Here is a 19,654-nt window from a genome sequence, read left to right as displayed (position 1 = left end):
ACAGGCGTTTGCCTTCGGTCTAACAAGAGGATGGTTCATCTCCCGACTACTGACGTGCGAAGTTCTAAGCGGGTGGCAATCCCTACCAATTTCGAAAATGTCCTTACAATCATTCTGTACACCGCCGTATTCAATAATTCAATTATAACACACCCGGTCCTCTAATGTTTAATTAAAAAATTTCGGGGGTTGCACGTTTATTTTATCGCGCTACCGAACTATCTATGAACTTCGGCCCAAGTACGGAGTACCAATCTTGTTAGGTGGTGGGACATAGTGCGTAGACATCAGGTAACCCTGGTTCGAGCCTATTCCTGAGTCGTCCACGTGCACCAATGTATAAGCACTGCGGAGTGCTCTCTTTTACCTAGCAACTGATTCAGGCGTGAGTGCCTTCACAATTCACAATCCAGTGAGTCGATGGTAGTAGGTTGGAGATACAGTTTTCCAAAAAAGTATGCATAGTTTTTGATCGGCACTCATCCTGAGTACCTGAGTATAACTTGTTCAAAATACATTGACACTAGCAGCTGAAGGGTGGGGACTCATTTGGCTTCCCCCCCCCCCCCCACACACACACACACACCCATCCATACCAGTCAAATTATCAAAGAACACATTATAGTAAAAAAAAAATATATACATAAACTTTACCAAAATTTACCGTATCAGTCTAAAATTAGCCAAATTTTACCCTAAACCTCTCTAATCATGTTAACAGTATATGTGTTGGGTTCTGGGGAAAGGGGAGCACGCCCCATTTTGCGCCTCTGGCCCGCCCTCGTTTACCGGAAATAATTGGTGAACATTGAATACGACGGCCTTGATTATTTGTATCCGTGATGAGTTAAATACGGCTTATCCATGACAGTGTTGTTATAGTTCCTTTTAACCTCCGGGATCTTTACTTTTTCAGACAAAATGAAAGTCATAACGTGATGTATGTCAATATTTGTCACGTGGTGAGGCTATGATTGTTTTAAACAGATGATAATCATTTCAATGTCACGAGAAGAACAACTGTTTTTCTTTCCAATCCCAAGTCGTGACAGTTTTACATTTACAAGTGCCTGTTTCAGTACGTTTTAGGTTTTTTATTTCGAAACTGTGATAGTCATAAAAAAATATGTTTATTTTTAACCTTCCGGGGAAATATCATTGTTCTAGTTTGAGTAAGCGAATTAGAGCGAAAATGATTTCCCCTGTAAATAAGTCTCCAACAGGTGTCGAGATAATTCGTGCAAATAGTAGAATTTGGGCGGTGAAGTCCGCGTTCATTCAGCGTTGGGACATCGACCAGACCAGTCATAACTGTTCTATTTTTCATTTCGGCTCAAGGTTGGCAATGTTTATTAAATGCAACAAAGTATTTGCTTTAATCGTATGATAAGTATATGTTTGTAACATATGTATGGCACAGCCGGCTGTTCTCAGATGCTATGCCAATATACAAAGCTGCATTTATTCAAACGTGTTGTTTTTCTATAGTGTTAAAGCTGCACTCTCACAGATATACCAATTTTACAACTTTTAAAAAAAATGTGTTTGAAAGAGCAAATTTTTGCATAAATATCTGCAAACCAATGATATACGTTTGCTGACAAAAAAATCGGATCGTCAGATTTTCATATTTTCGTTTGAAAATTAATGTTTTATGGACTGACGGTTTAAGAAAAAGGCATATAACATCATTTTTTAACTTAAATATGAAAATCCGCGATCTCTATTTATCTCAGCAGTCTTAAAAAAAACTGATTTCCATGGCATTTCGCAAAAAAAGGCTCGTTCCAAGACAAAAAAAAATATAAAAGTTGTTAAAACGATCAATCAATGAGAGTACAGCTTTAACGGGACGGTTACAGGTTAAGGGAATATCAAAAAGCCCGTATCATGTAAACATATTGAAGGGAGTTAAATCTATTTGGTTATTTTACCATGTAATTTGGGTGTTAGTTCCCTTAGATAATTCATGCGCAACTTGGAACAAAAAGACACTTTTTACATCTATGTTTTTATTTTTATAAGATCAGTTGACAAAAACATACTCTGCGATAAAACATTTCCACAAAAGCTACCGTTTCATAACATCAAGAAAAAAGCTAACATTCATACACATGAAATGTATTTATAAACTTTGTTCAAATTTCAATGATGAAAATGGCTTAAAATGCATGTCACATGATTTTAAAAGCGCTGGAGATCACATATAAATTTGAACTGTACCAAAAAAGTGATAGCAATGTTTCGTGAATTTAAATTTAGTAGTTTGATATAAACGTGTGATGTTTTAAACATATGTAATGTATTGCACAATCTACAAACGCTGATGGTGCACAGTTTGACACACATAAAGAGAAGTCTATGTGTATTTTCGCACAAAAACATGTACAAAATGGGGGGAAACGAGCATGAATATATATATATTTGTTGCCGGCGGCTAAAATAAATATGTAAACTTGTGTAATTTATTTAACGAGAATGCACATACAGTAATGTAAGTTTTATACACTTTATAAATATGATGTAATTTTCAGTGAAAATGGGATGAATATTTAATCTGTTTTCCAAATAAGCAAAAATTGTAGCAACAAATTCCAAAGCATATTCCAAATTTACAGGGTCAAGAGTTACAGCCCTTGATGACCAAAATATGACAAATGTCACTCCAAGAGTGAAGGAATTTTCCAAATGAGCAAATGAGCATGCTCGCATGATAATATTGTTCAAAAGAGCAATGTTGAATTTATGTACAAAAATATTCATTTGTAAAAATATAAATAAATGTCCACTCACTAGCACCATGTATCAGTGACATTTCGTTGATAATAAAATAATCTTATCAATATACATGTAGTATTTCACATAAATACAACAAATACACTAAAAAAGTGTTTCAAAAATGGAGTCCATCATCTCCTTCTTTCTTTTGAACATTCAAATGGCTTAAATAATGGCAGATTGAGTAGTGAAAAAAACATGATAATATCTATCTTCAAATTCAAATATATACGACAGACGTAGAATTATGACTTCTGGCATGGAATTTCAATGTACATGTCTCTACTGAAACATAGAAATAAACTGAATCTACAATACAATATCGCTCAAAATGTAAAAATTCATAAGACAAACTCAAAACAACGCACAGAGGTGAACTACAACAACTAACAATTCTTTGGTTCGTTTTATCACGATCAACTTACACGTGCAAATCACCTGGAACGTATTCAGGATCAACTTACACGTGCATTTCACCTGGAACGTATCCCAGTTAACACTCAAATGCTGATTTTCTACGCCCTTGGATTTTTCAAACAAAACAGTCAAAAACCATCGTCGGTTTATAAATATTTGGAATTCAATATGGCCGCCACACATTTCCGTCGCCATTGTTACGCCCAAGACGAGGCGGGGAGTGGCCTCCGACCGAGGAATCCGAATGCTGTGGCGATTGGTTCGTTTGCATTTCTCGTTCGTTGTCTCGCGATAATATCTGGTTGTCAAGGAGACGAAGATTGGGTGACATGAGCGTACGGTCCTGACGCAGCGATTGTGGAATGTTCATATTGCGATGTTCCATCATCTCCGCCTTTACCCCCTGACCCAAGATCTCATAGGTGCGGACCTCGCCAGTCGGGCAAATGCTGCTCTGAAGATTCTGCATAGGCGCCGAAAGGTGCGGGTATCCGGACATGAGTCCGATCGGAAGTTGCGGCGTCGATGGGAGTGTGAAGGAGGAGGAGAATGAGGACTGGGGTGCCATCGAGTTGAACAAGTCTGAGGGCAACATTTGGTATGTGTTTTGGTGTCCGCCTGGTCCCGCTAATGTGGAGACTGCGCGGCTCTCTTCAAGAATTGCGAGATTAGAACCGGTTGTCGCAAATGTCATTGACGACAACGACGTGGGGTTTATAGAACGCTGCTCCGAAAAACGATGTTCCGTCAGTCTGTCGCTAAACCGGATGTCCGGTGCAGACGTCTGAATGCGCGTGGGCAGCATCATAGGGAGACTAGATCGTTCCGAGTAGCGCGGCTCCAGGGCCGAGAACTCTAGGCGGTGCGCCTCGGGGAGTATCGGAAGTGGGCGGTCCTGCTCGTGTGACGTCACAGGCACTTGCATCTCCGAGATGCCCGACAAATTGCTGAAGCGCGGCTCCGACATATGAACGTCCATGTCCGGAGGAGACATTCTTTGACCTGTTATGAAAATAATAGAGGAATCAGAAAATGGAAATAATTATTCTACATCAATTGCATTTAAATATACAAGTTATGGGAGGTAAAAAACATCTACAGTTTACAAAAAAAAAAATCAAGAAGAAAATTTTGGAAGGACAGCCTTGTAAATGTATTATAGAGAAAAGAAACTGAGTCTATACGTATTTTTTATAATTCAGCGCATTCGAAAATAGGTTCTTCTAGAGTGTTTAGGTCATTTGTCTTCGTTCGGTATCAGTGCTTCCTACATACCTATATTTGTGACAGTCTGTGGCTGCGAGAAGGCGCCGGGGCTGCCGCTCGATGGAAATATGCCCTCTTTCGTGTAGGGAGGTAGGGAGTCGAAACTGCCCCATGGACTGCGCCGATTATCTGAAGAGAACGAAACAAATATAGGTTTAAAATAAAAAATATTGGTTATATTAGGAAATGTCGATCATTTTAATATGGTTGTTCCTCGTGACAACCGTCATCTTGCTTCGAAATATATATTCAATAAATCTGCTCTACACAGTGGCTAGTTTATGCATGACTTGCTAATGAATAAACGTCTCACGTTTTCTTGAAATATTAATTTACAACACGTGATTTCAAACAATCTTTATTAATGAAGTTGAACACAATGGCGGTAAAGAGAATGCCAACGTTTCAATCTGTTTTTTTTAGAAATATTTAAATGGGCTTGCCATTGTAAACATGTTAATCCACTATGCAATGGTCTAACGTTTGAGGGGATGATATAACTCGACGCTTTCAGTGAAGTCTTGAGTTCAAACTCGATCCAAACAAAACAGGTTTGAATTAATGCTCACCTGTAGTGTGGAATCCGTTCGTGTCGGAGGACGGATGCAGAATGCGGCGGCCGGAAGTGTCGGTGCCCTGTGTTGAGCGGCGGAGGTGGTCGAGCTCTAGCAGGTGGCTTGGCAGGCGGCGGCTGTCGCATATCGGATCTGTCAACGGCCTGTCCATCGGAAGATCGAGGGGTCCGCGGTGGATAATTCGTCTGTCATCAGTTCGCAGTTCTGCAATTCAATAACAAAAATGATGCATTTGATAAGGAAGTATCGTTTTCTTTACAAGAGTTATAGTCCTTGATAAATTAATGTCTTCGCTGAGTTTGATGATGGTTTTCTTAAATATCCACTGGATATATTGATATATAGTATAATGGGAATGGTGTAAAAGCTTAAGACCATCAAAACTGAGTCTCAAAATGAGACAGTTTAATTTGTATCCTCGCCTAATACCATTCTTGGAACAGAGTTGGAAACATTTCCAAGCCTAATAGCATTCGAGTACAATGGGTAAACGGAATTACAAGCATTTCCTAGCCTTAAACCATTTGAGGACAATTTGTGAGACGCTTTGCTATCCTGCTACTGTTCCCAGACAAGTTGTCACATCAGGGAAAAAGTCAGTTTGCTGATGGCACCTGAACACGAAACGGTTTCAGGTAAACTGGGTCATAGATTGTCTGCGGATACAATCCAACTCATAAATGATTCTTGTTCAAATGTCAACGTATCCCCAGGATGCCGATAAAACGGACTTAATTAAATACAATAAGTTGTCGCTGTGATACAAGATTAATATGGGCAAGTGCGATGCTATTAACGAGAGGTTTGTAAACTCAAAGCATCAACAATAACCTACACGCATTGGAAGCAGCAATTTTTAATGAAAAATGGCTTGTAAAAGGAACTCGAGACGGTTAACCCGACCTATCTACCCTTTATTTGTTTGGACCATGAAATTGGAAACAAGCAATATGTTTGTGTATGCCTAATGCTTTTCTACAAGAGTGAGTTCTAACTGCTCACATCAGAGATATTAAAGACACGGCAAAAACATTTTTATACATATAAACTGAAAGTATACAACCCCAGGACGCCCCAAAAAATATGAATTGGTTAATCTTATACCCTTATGGCTAGTTTTGTGGGGACGTTCGGATGGTGTGATAGATGTCAATAAGGAGGTTCGGGGTTCGATCCCTACGAGTGATTGCATTGTGGAATATAATAAACTTACTGGTCTTACTGCGTGCTTCCCGGGGTCCGTCCACTGTGACCTTGATGGCCTTGGAGTAGGTGGTGATCTGGGGAGGGTTGGTGGCCACCAGAATACACAGAGTGAAACTCTTCCCTGGAAACAGACAGACATCATTCATTTATTTATACATATAAAATGAAAAATGTAAAATATGTCGCCAACATGCGTTATGTCGGTGATGTAATAACTTACTAAAGTGCACATATATACAAAATAAGTGGATAATTTGTAGACATTCAAGAGCAGCCACGTAGATATAATAAACGATCATCGAAAGTGTACTGAAATATTTTCTTTTTTTGCTATAATCTCAAAAGTACGAACGAGGAATGCTAAGAACACGATAACAAGTCGGGGAACTGTTGAATGAGTGCATGCACCTTTATTTTATTTGCAGATAAGTTCATTTGGGTGTGATTCAGCCGCCCCTGTTCCTGTCATAAGAAATTAGGAAATATACAGTGTATAGCCGTTCCAGTTAATTGATCCCAGAAAAGAGGGACCGGTGCTGGGTTGACTTGTAAGTCAAGGTGAGTGACTCACACGCCCACGCATGGAGCAGTTGTAAACAATGGCTATAAATAGAAAAAGTAGTCCACCCATGCATTGTATTTTTTCACACGGTCAGTTGGTACCCGGTGCACACTATACCCTACTGGCTTACACACAATACCGAAACGGGTACCGTGTCAACTTTTTGAACTCGGCTTCGTAAGGTACATTAAGCAGATTGTCGTTTAATGGGCGGGAAACCAGTACACATTTCATTCACAAATCGCACCTATGTCCAAAGGTATGTGTATATACATGGCTAGGATCGCACATGCCTCACATTCCAGTGTTTAAACAGAACGGCCAAGCTGGTACAATCTAACTCTTTATCAAATTGTATCGTAAATAATCTGATTTCATTCATAAATCATATTCAAATAAGAAGAGAAAAGATTATTTTTTTGACTTAACAACTACAATTTCATCGCCATTCAAACCAATATGCAGACGAAGCATGACATTAATCACTCGTTATTTATTTGGATATGTGAAAATATATATTAATGACGTTTTGCCTTGAAGCAAAGGAAATGGTGTTGCAAAAGTACATTCTGTAAGACCACCAAATAAACCTTTTTTACATTAATGCTTGTTTTGAAATAATTAAAGACTTGCCCCCAAAGTACAACAATATATAACGACCGGTCCCGTGTCGAATTTAAGGTCTTATGGAAATCATGAATCATTGAAATGTAAATGTTTAAAGTTTACAGAAGTCCCAAAGCTCTCTGATTTCCAAACACCATGTTCTCTTTGATCTCAGCAGGTTCTAAGAGTCCTGTGATTAAATTCTCATTGAAAGTATCGCCTATATCCGTAAAACATACATCACATATCGTACTGACCACACTTGAAGGTTCAAATTGTCAACACACAGGCACACGGGGTGAATGCGACAATACTCTAACTGTGGCTTAGGTTAATGTCAATTTCAACCTTTAGCTTTCCACACCCCTCGGATTGTTAATTAAAAGATGGATAAGTTGCATACTAAATGAGCAGTGCGGTTTTTCAGAACAGCTGTTTGCTTCGATGATGAATGTGAACGGACTCTTTGACACCAAAACTGTGAACCGATCTTAAAGGCGACCATTTGTTAAAGATTAACAGAATTTAACTCATAATCCGATTCGGAAAACGAGGTCGTAAATCACAAATGACTAGCTACTTGCTATTGAGCTTTTATTTCCTATTTAACATGTTTATTATAACAAACATACCACTTGATTGGGGATGTAACAAGATTTTAAAGAGATTCGCAAAGCGCGGTTAATGCACGTGTAAGCTATTAAAGATTTACATAAAGAAGTCAGAAAATCGCCTGGCTGTCTCAAGCGGAATAATGTCAGCGTCTTGGGGAAATTAAAGAAAAATAAGTTATTGAACCACAAGCTACGTTCAATAAAGCCACTAAAACAATACCATTTCAAGGCCTTACACTAGACACGTATTAAATTAACAAAATGATTGTAAATTATGATTTGACAGACAAGCTTTGAACATTATTCAAACCTAGGATATATATGGTGAATACAGACGTGTTATAGAGTATGCATTTCTTATATCCTGGTATGTATAGTAACAAATCCGTATATAAATAACGTTTACGTTAGCCAGTTTATTTTTAAGTTTTCCGGGAAAAATAAAACTCCCCTGTGGTAGTGTTTGTTATTTGATTGGGTGTGAAGGCCGGATCTCCGCTTATATCGTGAACTGTTTAGGTAAAAACAAATCACGGTGTAAGACCTGTGATGGATTACGTTAACGCATGCCTATTACGATACGTTACCTACGTGAACGTCAGCGATACGTTTGAACGTTTTTAACTGCGCATCCTTTGCAGTATAGACAATTTGTTCATAAATCGTTACGTTGTTCAAATTTATTGACTTTTTTGGGTGTGTGTAAGGTAGGGCGATGCAATTAATAACGTTTGAAGCGTCTTTTCTCAGACACCATTGTCGTAAAACGCGGCTTTAACGGCGAGTCTGCGATGCGTCATATTTTAGTCATCGTGTGAATAGTGTAATAAAATAATAAGCAATTAGGCGAACAGACATCTATGTGACGGTAATTAGCGCAGAGATGTCTCTCAAAATGGCAACTATTCATGATATTACTGCATTCTTGTCATGAAAAACAATCCTACTGGTATCATGAGTTCGGTGAAAAACATCTCAGTTCCGGGTTTTGAACGCATGGTTTTCATTTCTTTTTGTTTTCATGTCATTTATCAGTGTAAAAGCGACAGACGTATCACTTGAAACCAAACAAAAACCTGGTTGAAGGAGTGCATGTACAAAAATAAGCCGCTGTCAAATATCAACAAGGAAATACATTTTCTTCCGACAACGTGACGGATACCGTTTCTGTTGTGAACGGGAAATATTTCTCAACCGTTTAAAATTAATACCACTCGACATTAAAAAGAAAACCCAACACAAAACAAATATGATGACAAACCTAATAACGGAATCAAACTTCGTCTGAAATGAACAATATCCCCTATAGAAAAGTCCATAAGCAGCTGCTGAAGTTGTATAACCACACTGAGAAGGTCAAACTCATTAGATAATCGCGCCTGATGGGGAAAAGAGGATTTGCAGCCATTGCTTAAAAATGTGCAGATGTCTATATTCTGTGCGACCAGGGTTATTCGAGCGAAATCATATTACATGTATTTCACAATAAGATGATGATGATGATGATGATGATGATGATGATGATGATGATGTTGATGATAATGATGATGATGATAATTATGATGATGATGCCGATGATGATGATGATGATAAAGATGATGATAAAGATAATGATGGTAATTATGATAATTATGATAATGATGCCGATGATGATGATGATGATGATGATGATGATGATGATGATAATTATGATGATGATGATAATTATGATGATGATGATGCCGATGATGATGATGATGATGATGATGATGATGATGATGATGATGATGATGATAATCACGATGATGATGATGATGATGATGATGATGATGATGATAATGATGATAATGATGATGATGGTGGTGGTGCTGGTGGTGGTGCTGGTGGTGGATGCAAGCGGTGGTGCTGGCGGTGGTGGTGATGCTGTTGTTGTTATTGCTGCTGCTACTACTGATGATGATGATGATGATAATGATGGGTATCATTGTCAGAAACAGCATCATCATCATAATCATTGTTATTGTCATCATTATTATCATCATCATCAACAACACCATTGACAACAACAACATCAAAATAAGAAACTGCATTCTTCAATTTCTCCCGGGAGCCTCCGTTTATATCAGCTGACCGAAATAAACATTATATCATGTTCACTTAAAACGTTCAAATTAAATAAACAGTAGAACTAAATTTGTTCACCGTCTTATTTCATTTACCAGTTATTGTCATTATATTGTATTCGTTTACTAATAAAATCAAGAATGCGTTTGAAGAAGAAATGCTTGAAATACCTCGCATTCCTGAAATATTGGCAATTTTCTTTGTGTATCACAAGCACCGTGCAATCGAACATTTTAATCATGTAAGCAAATTCTTGAATTAATAGTCGCTTGCATAACAAAGAATTTGAAATTAAATAGGCTATCGACTAAATGATTTGACAGCGCTTAAGGTGGGTAGGTTATTTAAGTCATATAAAGAGCTACTTGGCCCGGTTATTAGTTTAAAGGTGAGTCATCCTATTGGTCACTGCATTCCTCTGACCATGTAACCATACATCATATATAGACTTTGTGGTACAGAACAAAGGGTCAGTTGAAATTGACACAGAAAGTCTCAAAATGTATTTCAATAAATATAATTAGATATAATACGTTTCAGTCAGCACTTTTTCTCCTTAACGAGGAAATAATTTACGGATAAAAGAGCATTTTATCGTTTACTTCTAAACGGGGGGGGGACATGTGGGATAGGTGAGATAGTTTGTTGTTTACTCAAATAAAATTCTGTTTAAAAAAAATTGTACTATTAAATGGAGCAAAGCTGTGAACTAAAGTCCCTTCGTTTAAAATAACCACAGTGTTGCAATAAAATTTCTTGAAAACCTTATCACAATCTTTTCTCTTATTGGCCATAGAAACGGAACAATATTCAAATATTTGTGGTACAAAAAAACTATTCAAGTGTTTGTTTTGAATGTCCGGTCCTTATATGATGACCGGAAGCCGGATGGACCAACAAAAACAGAGGACAAAATGACCAAACTTGACCAACCCTGGCCACCAAACAAAGGAACCGCCTTTATCGTGGATTCCATATACATCTGGTCCGATATGACCTTGATGCTCATCCCGGTCTGTCTCCTGTCCGAAACCCCTACGCAAATGGTTGTGTGTTTGACAATGAAAATAAGCCATCAACGTTGATCAACTGTAAAAGCTCGGGGAAATTGGTGCCAAAATTTAAGCAGAACGCAAGCTGTCTTATTTGGGGGAAAAAGAGAAAAAAGTTCCATAAAAAACATGACGAGAATCTAATCAATTTCGTCTTTGGCCTTATCTTTCGTTACGTGGTACGGCTGCCTGTCCAGATGTTATCGATGCTCATTGCGGAACTTTCATAATGTTACAATCTGTTTAATTGTGAAACATCTCATATTTGTCATGCTAGAGTGTCAAATTAAAACGAACAACTTGTTACGACGACCATGCGATATTTGTTCCTTGTCCAGAATCACAATCAAGCCAGAGAGACAATTTAATGTGGTCAAGGTTGCCTTAAACAAGAGAACCGGCGGTTATCAGTGCTTGCCTTTTCGCTTATTTAAGTCGAATGATAAGATACATGAACCCATGATTTCTCCATGTTCAGACTCAGCAGCAATAATATGGCCATTGGTGGTCAGAGTTTGGCAAGTACGCCTGCAGGTATTGACCGGTGGTCAATCCCACTAACGTCTTTGTTGGGTAACAACTTGGCTCCGGACAATCCCTGGGTGTGGGCGAATAATTGGTGAAGAGATTGACCAATTTGCGGCCTTTCTACCCGTCCCAAAACTTCATTATTAGCAGTTTTTGTGTTCCAATAGACGCTATAATTAAACGAAGGCTAGCCTTTTTTTATAACATGATGTTAGGCCAGAAGTGTGCGCACTTTTGCAAGTCTCGTTGAACTTTAAACCTCACCTTCAAAATCAAACAAAGAGAACGGGACAAATTGAAAGTCATCGTTACAATGCTAGAATTCTCGAATACACAAACATCATCAATTGATTTCACGACATTAAAATAAAATAACTCCATCATGATCAAAGTCTAAAATAGCAATGAAATTTTAAGGAAAAAAATAAATACACATAAGAAATGAGATATAACTCTAAGACAAACTTAATTGAAATATTAAAAAACAACACTTGTATTCAACATAAAGAAAAAGAATTTGAAATACCAAAACAAAAATGGCCTTGACACCGGTAATTAAATGTCCATTCCACAAACAGTGTACAGGTTAACCGCGAAAACCAACCCGAGACGGAGTGTGTGTCGGGGAGGCCTAGGCCAACACCATGTACAGAACACCACAAGTATGTCATGTGGTTTCCCGGTACCCGCGTACCCGAGGCCGCGGTGGGGAAAGACGCAAGGCGCGCGAATAAAACCTGCCTGACCACAAGTACACATATTAACACATTTCTAGAACTGTCTACCAACCGATTAAACCCCCAAAAACTAGGCCGATTTCACACACACTAAAACATTGATGTGGTTATTTTTCTTGTTCTTCGACCGAGATAAAAACCGAAAAATAGGTCGATTACATTTATATATATAATATGTAAATACAGTGATGTGGTTATTTGTTTCTATATTAAAGCGATACCCACAAAAAGCGATACCAACTTAAGCGCCTTTAAAACAGAACAGATAATGCGTTTCTTTCAAAATGATCTGTGAGTGCGCATAACCTTCAATTAGTAACTTTACATCCAATTTTGCATCGTGTGTAAGGTGATAAAAACTAATCATCTTAGAATTACTGGCTGATATATTAGAAGCAATTGTTCCAGTCGTGTAACAAAGTAATCCCAGGGGAGACAATGTCACGACGTTTTCCGAGGCTGCGAGTGGGAGCCGTCTTCCTACGGACAGTCATGCCGCCTGTCGCCGTCTCCAGGCAACGGCCGCCCGCGCCGACCCACGCTCAACAGTTCCAAGAACAGGTTTTCGTGACATGCTGTTATTTAGGTTTAATGTACTAAAGTACTAGTTTCATTCAAAGCGTGGGTGACTGTTACTGTTTTAAATGAGAAACACGATATTGGATATAAACATTGTGTAGAACATTATAAAAACGATGCTTTTCATTGCACCATTCGTGATAAATGTACGCCTCTTCATGTTAAATGCTAATGAACAATTTCCCGGAATCAAAAAACAAGCAAAAGGAAACAAGTAGTACTGGATCGTGAAATACTGAGAAGCAATAAACACTTTTTTAAATATTACAAGGTTAGCGCGTCTAAAGTTTATGTCAATAAGTTCATGGGGAAGAGATCAACTATATTTTCAATAGCTGTATATAACTGTTACAGTCAATAATGCTAATATGTTTTTTAAACTTAACTATGGAAGAAATTCACACAATATTATTTAAGCAGTAAGTAATTTCTCGTGACACTGTTGTTAAAATGGAAGCCGTTTTAATACCATCATTCATGTGTTGTTTATTTCATCTGCTATTAAATACCGCATCCTATGCAGGACTCATATTTTTTTGTAATAAAGTTTCAAAGTATGTTTATACACAAAGGCAGAAATTCAGACAAAGAAACAGACGTACTGATCTACGCTAAAGAACACAGTTGTCAATAAAGTTGTATAAGAATGACTTTGCACTTCGCGGGTACATCAAACAAAGAGGGAAATTGCGCTTTATGTCGGGTAGATGACTAAATTCGACAACAAAGGGACAAAGAAAACCTTGAACTAAGAAAGATAATAAAGACAATTTCCATGTTTTGCTGCTCAAAAGCACATACATTCTCCAAATGATTCACCATTCCAATTCTAAGAGATCGTTTTTAAATATGTTAATATTTTCATAAAGATGTCTCTGAATATGTTTAACATATACCGCGTACTTATTGCGAGTCCGACGTTTGCCATGAATTATCATTGTATCCAGCATTTTTAATTCTTTACCAGAAGCTTCTAGAATTATTTTTGGGGGGGGGCAAAAAGACGCAAGATCAATAAAAGACAAAGAAGAGTTGTCGCTATCGATCATATTAGGGCTTATTGTTCCCCTAATTTTTGGCCACAAAAGAGCCCACATGTGCCAGGTTTTGTTCAACCGAAAAGCCAATTTTATGGCATGTGTGCGCAGTAAATCCTAATGTCTTTTGGTCGCTGATTAAGAGAGTGGTGACAAAACGCATTTTAGCTTTTTCTTAGGAAAACGCAGAGCAAACAATATTTTGAAACGTATTTTTTTTTGAAGAGTTGATGTCCGCTGAGAATGACATTTCCTGACTACTTAAAAAAACTTATTTCCTTCCTTACTTATATCATGATGTCAAATGACCTTGAAATATAACTCAAGTCAGACGTAACCATTATACAAGCACAATGTCCATAAATATATATAAAATAGCAATAAGCTATGTTATACGTCGCAACTATGCACATTAAAGGTATATTTATTTCCAAAAAAGTTCAAACAAGGCGCAACTGAGCAAGCCTTCAAGCGAAAATAAACAACATATCACTGTAATATTTTGTCTGGTCTCGGTCACGTTTTAATCTTGTAAAGTAGGCAATGCATTTAGATGTACGTACGAGTACCATTCCTGTAAAACCATGCGCAGTACTGATGGATTACAAACATATCACCATGCAATCTATACAGTGAAATAATGATCAATTATGCAAAGAAGGGGAGAATGTGCGGAATTATCAACATGCAAACATATCGATATGCCATATACACTAGCGGCTCCAGGGGGGGGGGGGGAGGGGGTACACCCGCCCGCCCCCCGTTAATTGTCTTAATGTACTTTTTATTTCAACATATGAGAACAAATACGCCCTAAATGCACCATTTCGGATTAGAAATTGTTACAATTTTCTTGGGGAAGAACCTCCAAACCCCCCTGCCAACACTGACAAAACCAAATAATTTTCGGTTCTGAGGGAGGGGCGCAAGAAAAATGGTTAAGCCCCTAAAGTAAATTACACCCCCTCTAACATCGAATCCTGGAACCGCATCTGATATATACATTGAAAAGTCGATCAACTATGCTAAGAAAGGGAGAATGTGCGGAATTATCAACACAACATGCATTATATACTTTTAAACGTTCATAAAGTATGCACAGAAGGGCGGAATTTGTGGAATGCGTATTCGTACGTCACCTGTGCCTCATAGTTGCGTGACTTTTTTGTTAAACACTTCAGGAGCCGGAACGCGGTGATTGTTTCAATTGCACTATGTTCGTTTTTCAATGACGCCTATCAAGTTGTGCGACCTATTCATACCCTAACTGGCCCCTCCACTTAATTAGGCAATTAAGCATATGTGAAGCAAAACGTGAACACTTACAACCTCTGACTGCCTATATGCGGAACTATGGTGATTGTTTAGGGGAAAATGCTATGATGTGCCATGTAATAGTATTCCAAATAGTGGTTTAGTTCCGTCTGGCAGTTACTTGAAGATCTTAAGGCATGGGCCTCATATGAGTCTGAGAGCACGTCTGCACTCCCACCATCCAGCCCTAATAGGCAATGACCTAGATCTACTGACCTACTCTTAAAACACTCCTGACCTACTCCATAATGACTACTGACCCAGTCCCACAAAACCACTGAACATGACTTTGAAAGGCATGGCACTGAATTGTTTTCCGGTGAATGTAAGTGCTGGATTTCTTTTTTAATACAGATTGTTCGTGCATTGTGTGGTGTGCCTGCTTGGTGGGGTTTATACAGTATAAGACTACTTAGTGAACATGTACTAGAATATGGATCATGTCCATGCTTAAAGCTGTACTCTAACAGATTGTTTTGACATTTCTTTAAGTTTTTGTCTCAGAATCAGCTGATTTTGGCATCAATGCCTTCAATACAGTCATATAAGATAACTCACAACTGAACAGATTTCAATGATTTGGAAAACTCACGAAATATTCGATTTTTTCAAACGTTTTCGAACCTAAATTTGAAAAACTGCAATCTTTTGTCAACAGTCTTGGATCATTGGTTTGATGAAATGTACGCAAAACTATAGCGCATTCCAAGACAAAAAAATATTTTAAAAATGTCAAAACGGTCAATCTTTAAGAGTGCAACAGTACACTGCTCCCAGAATCACGTCCTTCACCTTCGACACAGACGATCCGGAACTTGGGACAAACAGATGCCAGTGATAGCCAGAGAAGTTAATTATAAGAATATGATTGAAGATGAAGTATCGCACAAGTCTGCCGCTGTCGTTTAGCAGCACTACCATCGCCCCACCTTATGCCATATACTCCTGGCAATATCTTTATGATTATGAGCACAATAACAATTAAAACGTAATCAGCATTTGCATTTGATTGAAACATGGCCACGTGTGTGTGTTGGTTTGGTGTGATCGCTTATTTTATAAAAAAAAAAAAAACCTTGAAGCACACAGCGAAATACATTTTTCCTCAGCAAATTGAATGGCGCCGACGTAGATATCAGCAATTATTAAAACAATTACTCCCTTTAAAGGGATATCAATATGCAGCTGAGGCTGCGCCAAATTGTAATGGCCCTCCTTTGTCGTGCGTTTCCTTCATTACATCAGTATTCTTTTCCCTCCACGGTTAATGACACAGACGAAAAAAATAATAATTGCTTTTGAAAACTTTTCATTAATTTCGATTCCAATCGAAAGCCTCGAGGCGGCCGTCCAAGACGCACGTGCATCCCATGACAACCCCAGTCACGTGTTGTGTTACAAGATAATCACCATGTCCGCCACGTGCTTGTGTCAAGCCCTGCCATAAATTCAAAACATATTGTTTTAGGGCCACACACCCCTTTAAAATCCCGGGTAACCCCTTAACATGGAGCCAGCGGGAGCCGTATCGAATTTTCGTCTTTTAGAAGTCAGAAAAAATCAACCGGGGACTTCTGTCATTAGGCTTTTGTGTGCGGTTATGTTTTATTAGAAAAGCGAGCGTTCTATTCCAGCATTCTTAGACCCATAATGTCTTAGACAACCAAATATTGGTCTTTGTTCCACAGACCGCCACTGACGCTCGACGATGGTTTGGAATTATGAGTTTTCTGGGCAATTATTCAAATGAGATATTTTATCACAATCGTTGCATCTTTTCATAAAATTAATTTCAAGACCGCCGGGTATTGATCAGCTAATAACATCAACTACCAAAAACCGTCTTGGTTTTTTTTTCTTTCTTTTCTTTCAGATTCAAAGAGTCGTTTCCATAATGAAAATACTTGTTTTAAACCCCATGGGTGTATCGTCTACGATATTTATGATATTTAAGCTATTTCGTTGTTTATCTGTCCAAGTAACAGACAATAACAAACGCGCATTTAATAAAGTACTTCCTTAAGGTAAATACAAAACCATCCATTTACCATATTTGGGCTTGTTTACTACTGATTCATTCATGAATTGTGCGTAGTAAATTTGACCTTACGTTTACCTGCATGACGTCACAGTGGAGTACATACGATAGCCAATCAGAAAGCTAGCTACCTACACAAAGCAGGATAATTTCTCACGATGCAATAACTTTACCTAGGGATTGAACTAAAACTTATCTAAAAATCTTTAACATTGAAATGCTGGCTGCTTCTACGAAATAAGGAGGTTATCTAGTACAATCGGTGACTGTTATTTCGAATCATAAAGTATACAAAAAACAAGTTTGTACTTTACAACTGAACTGCTTATACCTGTATAAAGTACAGTATGATAAAACTTGATGTTTTCTAGGGGGTTATGAATAAATGAATTCAGCCACTCACACTTAAGACACTTAATTATGATTTCGCAATAACATATCGTACTAATTGATTTTATTGAAATAGTAAAACAAAACCTTGGTTATTAAAACAATTAAATAGTAATTACCGACGACAGGTGTTTACGCGACTATCGTTGACGTATGACACACGCCTAGCACTTAGCTTACGGCGACGTATATGTAAATTAGCCATTTAGACTGCCTTTTTCTTCGTAATCGCGCCGAGTCTTACGAAATATATAATAAAGTACAACTGATGTGATATACTCTCGACCAATCATGTGAAAACATGCCTTGACGTACATTTACGTGAAAACTTCACAAAAGTGTTGAACAAGTGATGAAATTTGACGACAATGATATTGCACGTATGTGAATAATCACACACTAAAATACGGTATACATCCTGAACTGAATTTAACATTTTCCAAAAAAACTTCAGTTTAAAAAAAAAGTTATGATATTTTGATTTTAGAGAGATCTCAAATACTAGGCCCGAGTCATCAAATGACTTAGGTGGACAATTGTTTCTTTCTGTACAATTGACATTAGTAATACAAAAATGGTCGACATAAAGGACACCTCTTCTTTATCACCAACATTTGAAAGTTTCAGTCATCGATCAAGGAAATACTGTTTTGCCTCAAACGTTTACAACTGTACACTTCATGATATAATTATGTTTAGGAAAGTTATGCACTAGGGGTTTTAATTAACTTATACACATTACATTAGCTCATATATATCTTTAACAAATATGCAATAAATATTTGAAACGCATTCAAATGACAAACGACAGCTCAGTCTGAAGCTTGTCTGAACAAATACAAATTTAAAGACTACAAATTACATAATGAGGAATTGAGAACAAGAGATATTGCCTCTGTTTAGTATAGGTGATAAAACCGGCGATATCTCTATTTGATTAAAGTCAAACTTTAGTAACCCACACCCCAAAACCAGCTCAACCCTTGCTATCGATCTAAAGCAGATACACCCAATTGTCTGTACTAATTTGTTTGTCTGTGAATTGCATGTTCAACTCCACACTAGAGGACGAGAAGGGTAACTAAGAACAGCGTGAATCAACGAGTCCTACAACACTGATCCGCCCATAACACGAGCTCTGGCAACTACCCAGGACGCCACGTGCTTCATTGAAAGAGTGCACGAGTACATGAGAGTATCTGGCCTGTAACGAACGTTCTAAGTACGACATACGTAAATTAGGTACATAACAATTAAGGGCCTCTTCGATAGACATAGGACTGATCTTAATCTACGAGTGAAATCTTGAGTGTTTTTATTGAACTTAAAAAGTAGTTGAACAGATCCGGATCGCGTCATAAATCTTAGAACAATGTTTACAGTAGTGAGAAAATACATGTGAAATCAAACAATTCATTTTTTTTTGACAAGTATCACTTTAAGTTACAAGTGACAGTATCATACCATAGACAATGAAACAAACAGACTGCCAGGCGAATTAAAATGTACTTCTACATAACCATTAACCACAAACTGGATGCCCTAATGGCTGCAGTACTCAAATTATATCTTTTTCTGTTCAATTAGCTACGATTATATTTAAACCACACGTGTGCCATTATAATAGTTTTCCCTATCAATGCCTTAAGTACATGAGACACTCCTCTTGTTTACGGTTTAGCAAGTGCTGATATTAGTTTCTACAGGGGTGGCGAATATGTTCCCTGTATCGTGCCTACGATCTTTATTTAGCTCTACTTCTTCATGGTTATAGAGTACGTTTCGGTTTTCATTTCACGGGTTTTAATTCCCCCCTTACTGATTCATTTCCGATATCTGGGGACATGATTCT

At 37.9% G+C, this 19,654-nt stretch overlaps 1 protein-coding gene across 3 annotated transcripts in view; it reads right to left on the bottom strand.

Annotated features, from left to right (window-relative positions):
• Positions 1-1,995: 1,995 nt before the first annotated feature.
• Positions 1,996-19,654, bottom strand: part of LOC128238596 (runt-related transcription factor 3-like) — a 31,505-nt gene continuing 13,846 nt past the window's right edge. For 2 of the 3 annotated variants that reach the window (XM_052954675.1, XM_052954677.1), the window contains exons 3-6: positions 6,250-6,363; positions 5,031-5,240; positions 4,471-4,590; positions 1,996-4,197 (exon numbers count right to left, since the gene is read on the bottom strand). In XM_052954675.1, coding sequence (XP_052810635.1) covers positions 3,359-4,197; positions 4,471-4,590; positions 5,031-5,240; positions 6,250-6,363 — 1,283 coding nt within the window. In that variant the 3' untranslated portion in view covers positions 1,996-3,358. The remainder of the gene's footprint in view (positions 4,198-4,470; positions 4,591-5,030; positions 5,241-6,249; positions 6,364-19,654) is intronic. The other variant, XM_052954676.1, reaches the window with a different exon arrangement.

This window comes from Mya arenaria, chromosome 6 (genome assembly GCF_026914265.1).
Source record: "Mya arenaria isolate MELC-2E11 chromosome 6, ASM2691426v1".
NCBI classification, from domain to species: Eukaryota; Metazoa; Mollusca; class Bivalvia; order Myida; family Myidae; genus Mya; species Mya arenaria.
This window is presented reverse-complemented; position numbering and strand designations above follow the sequence as displayed.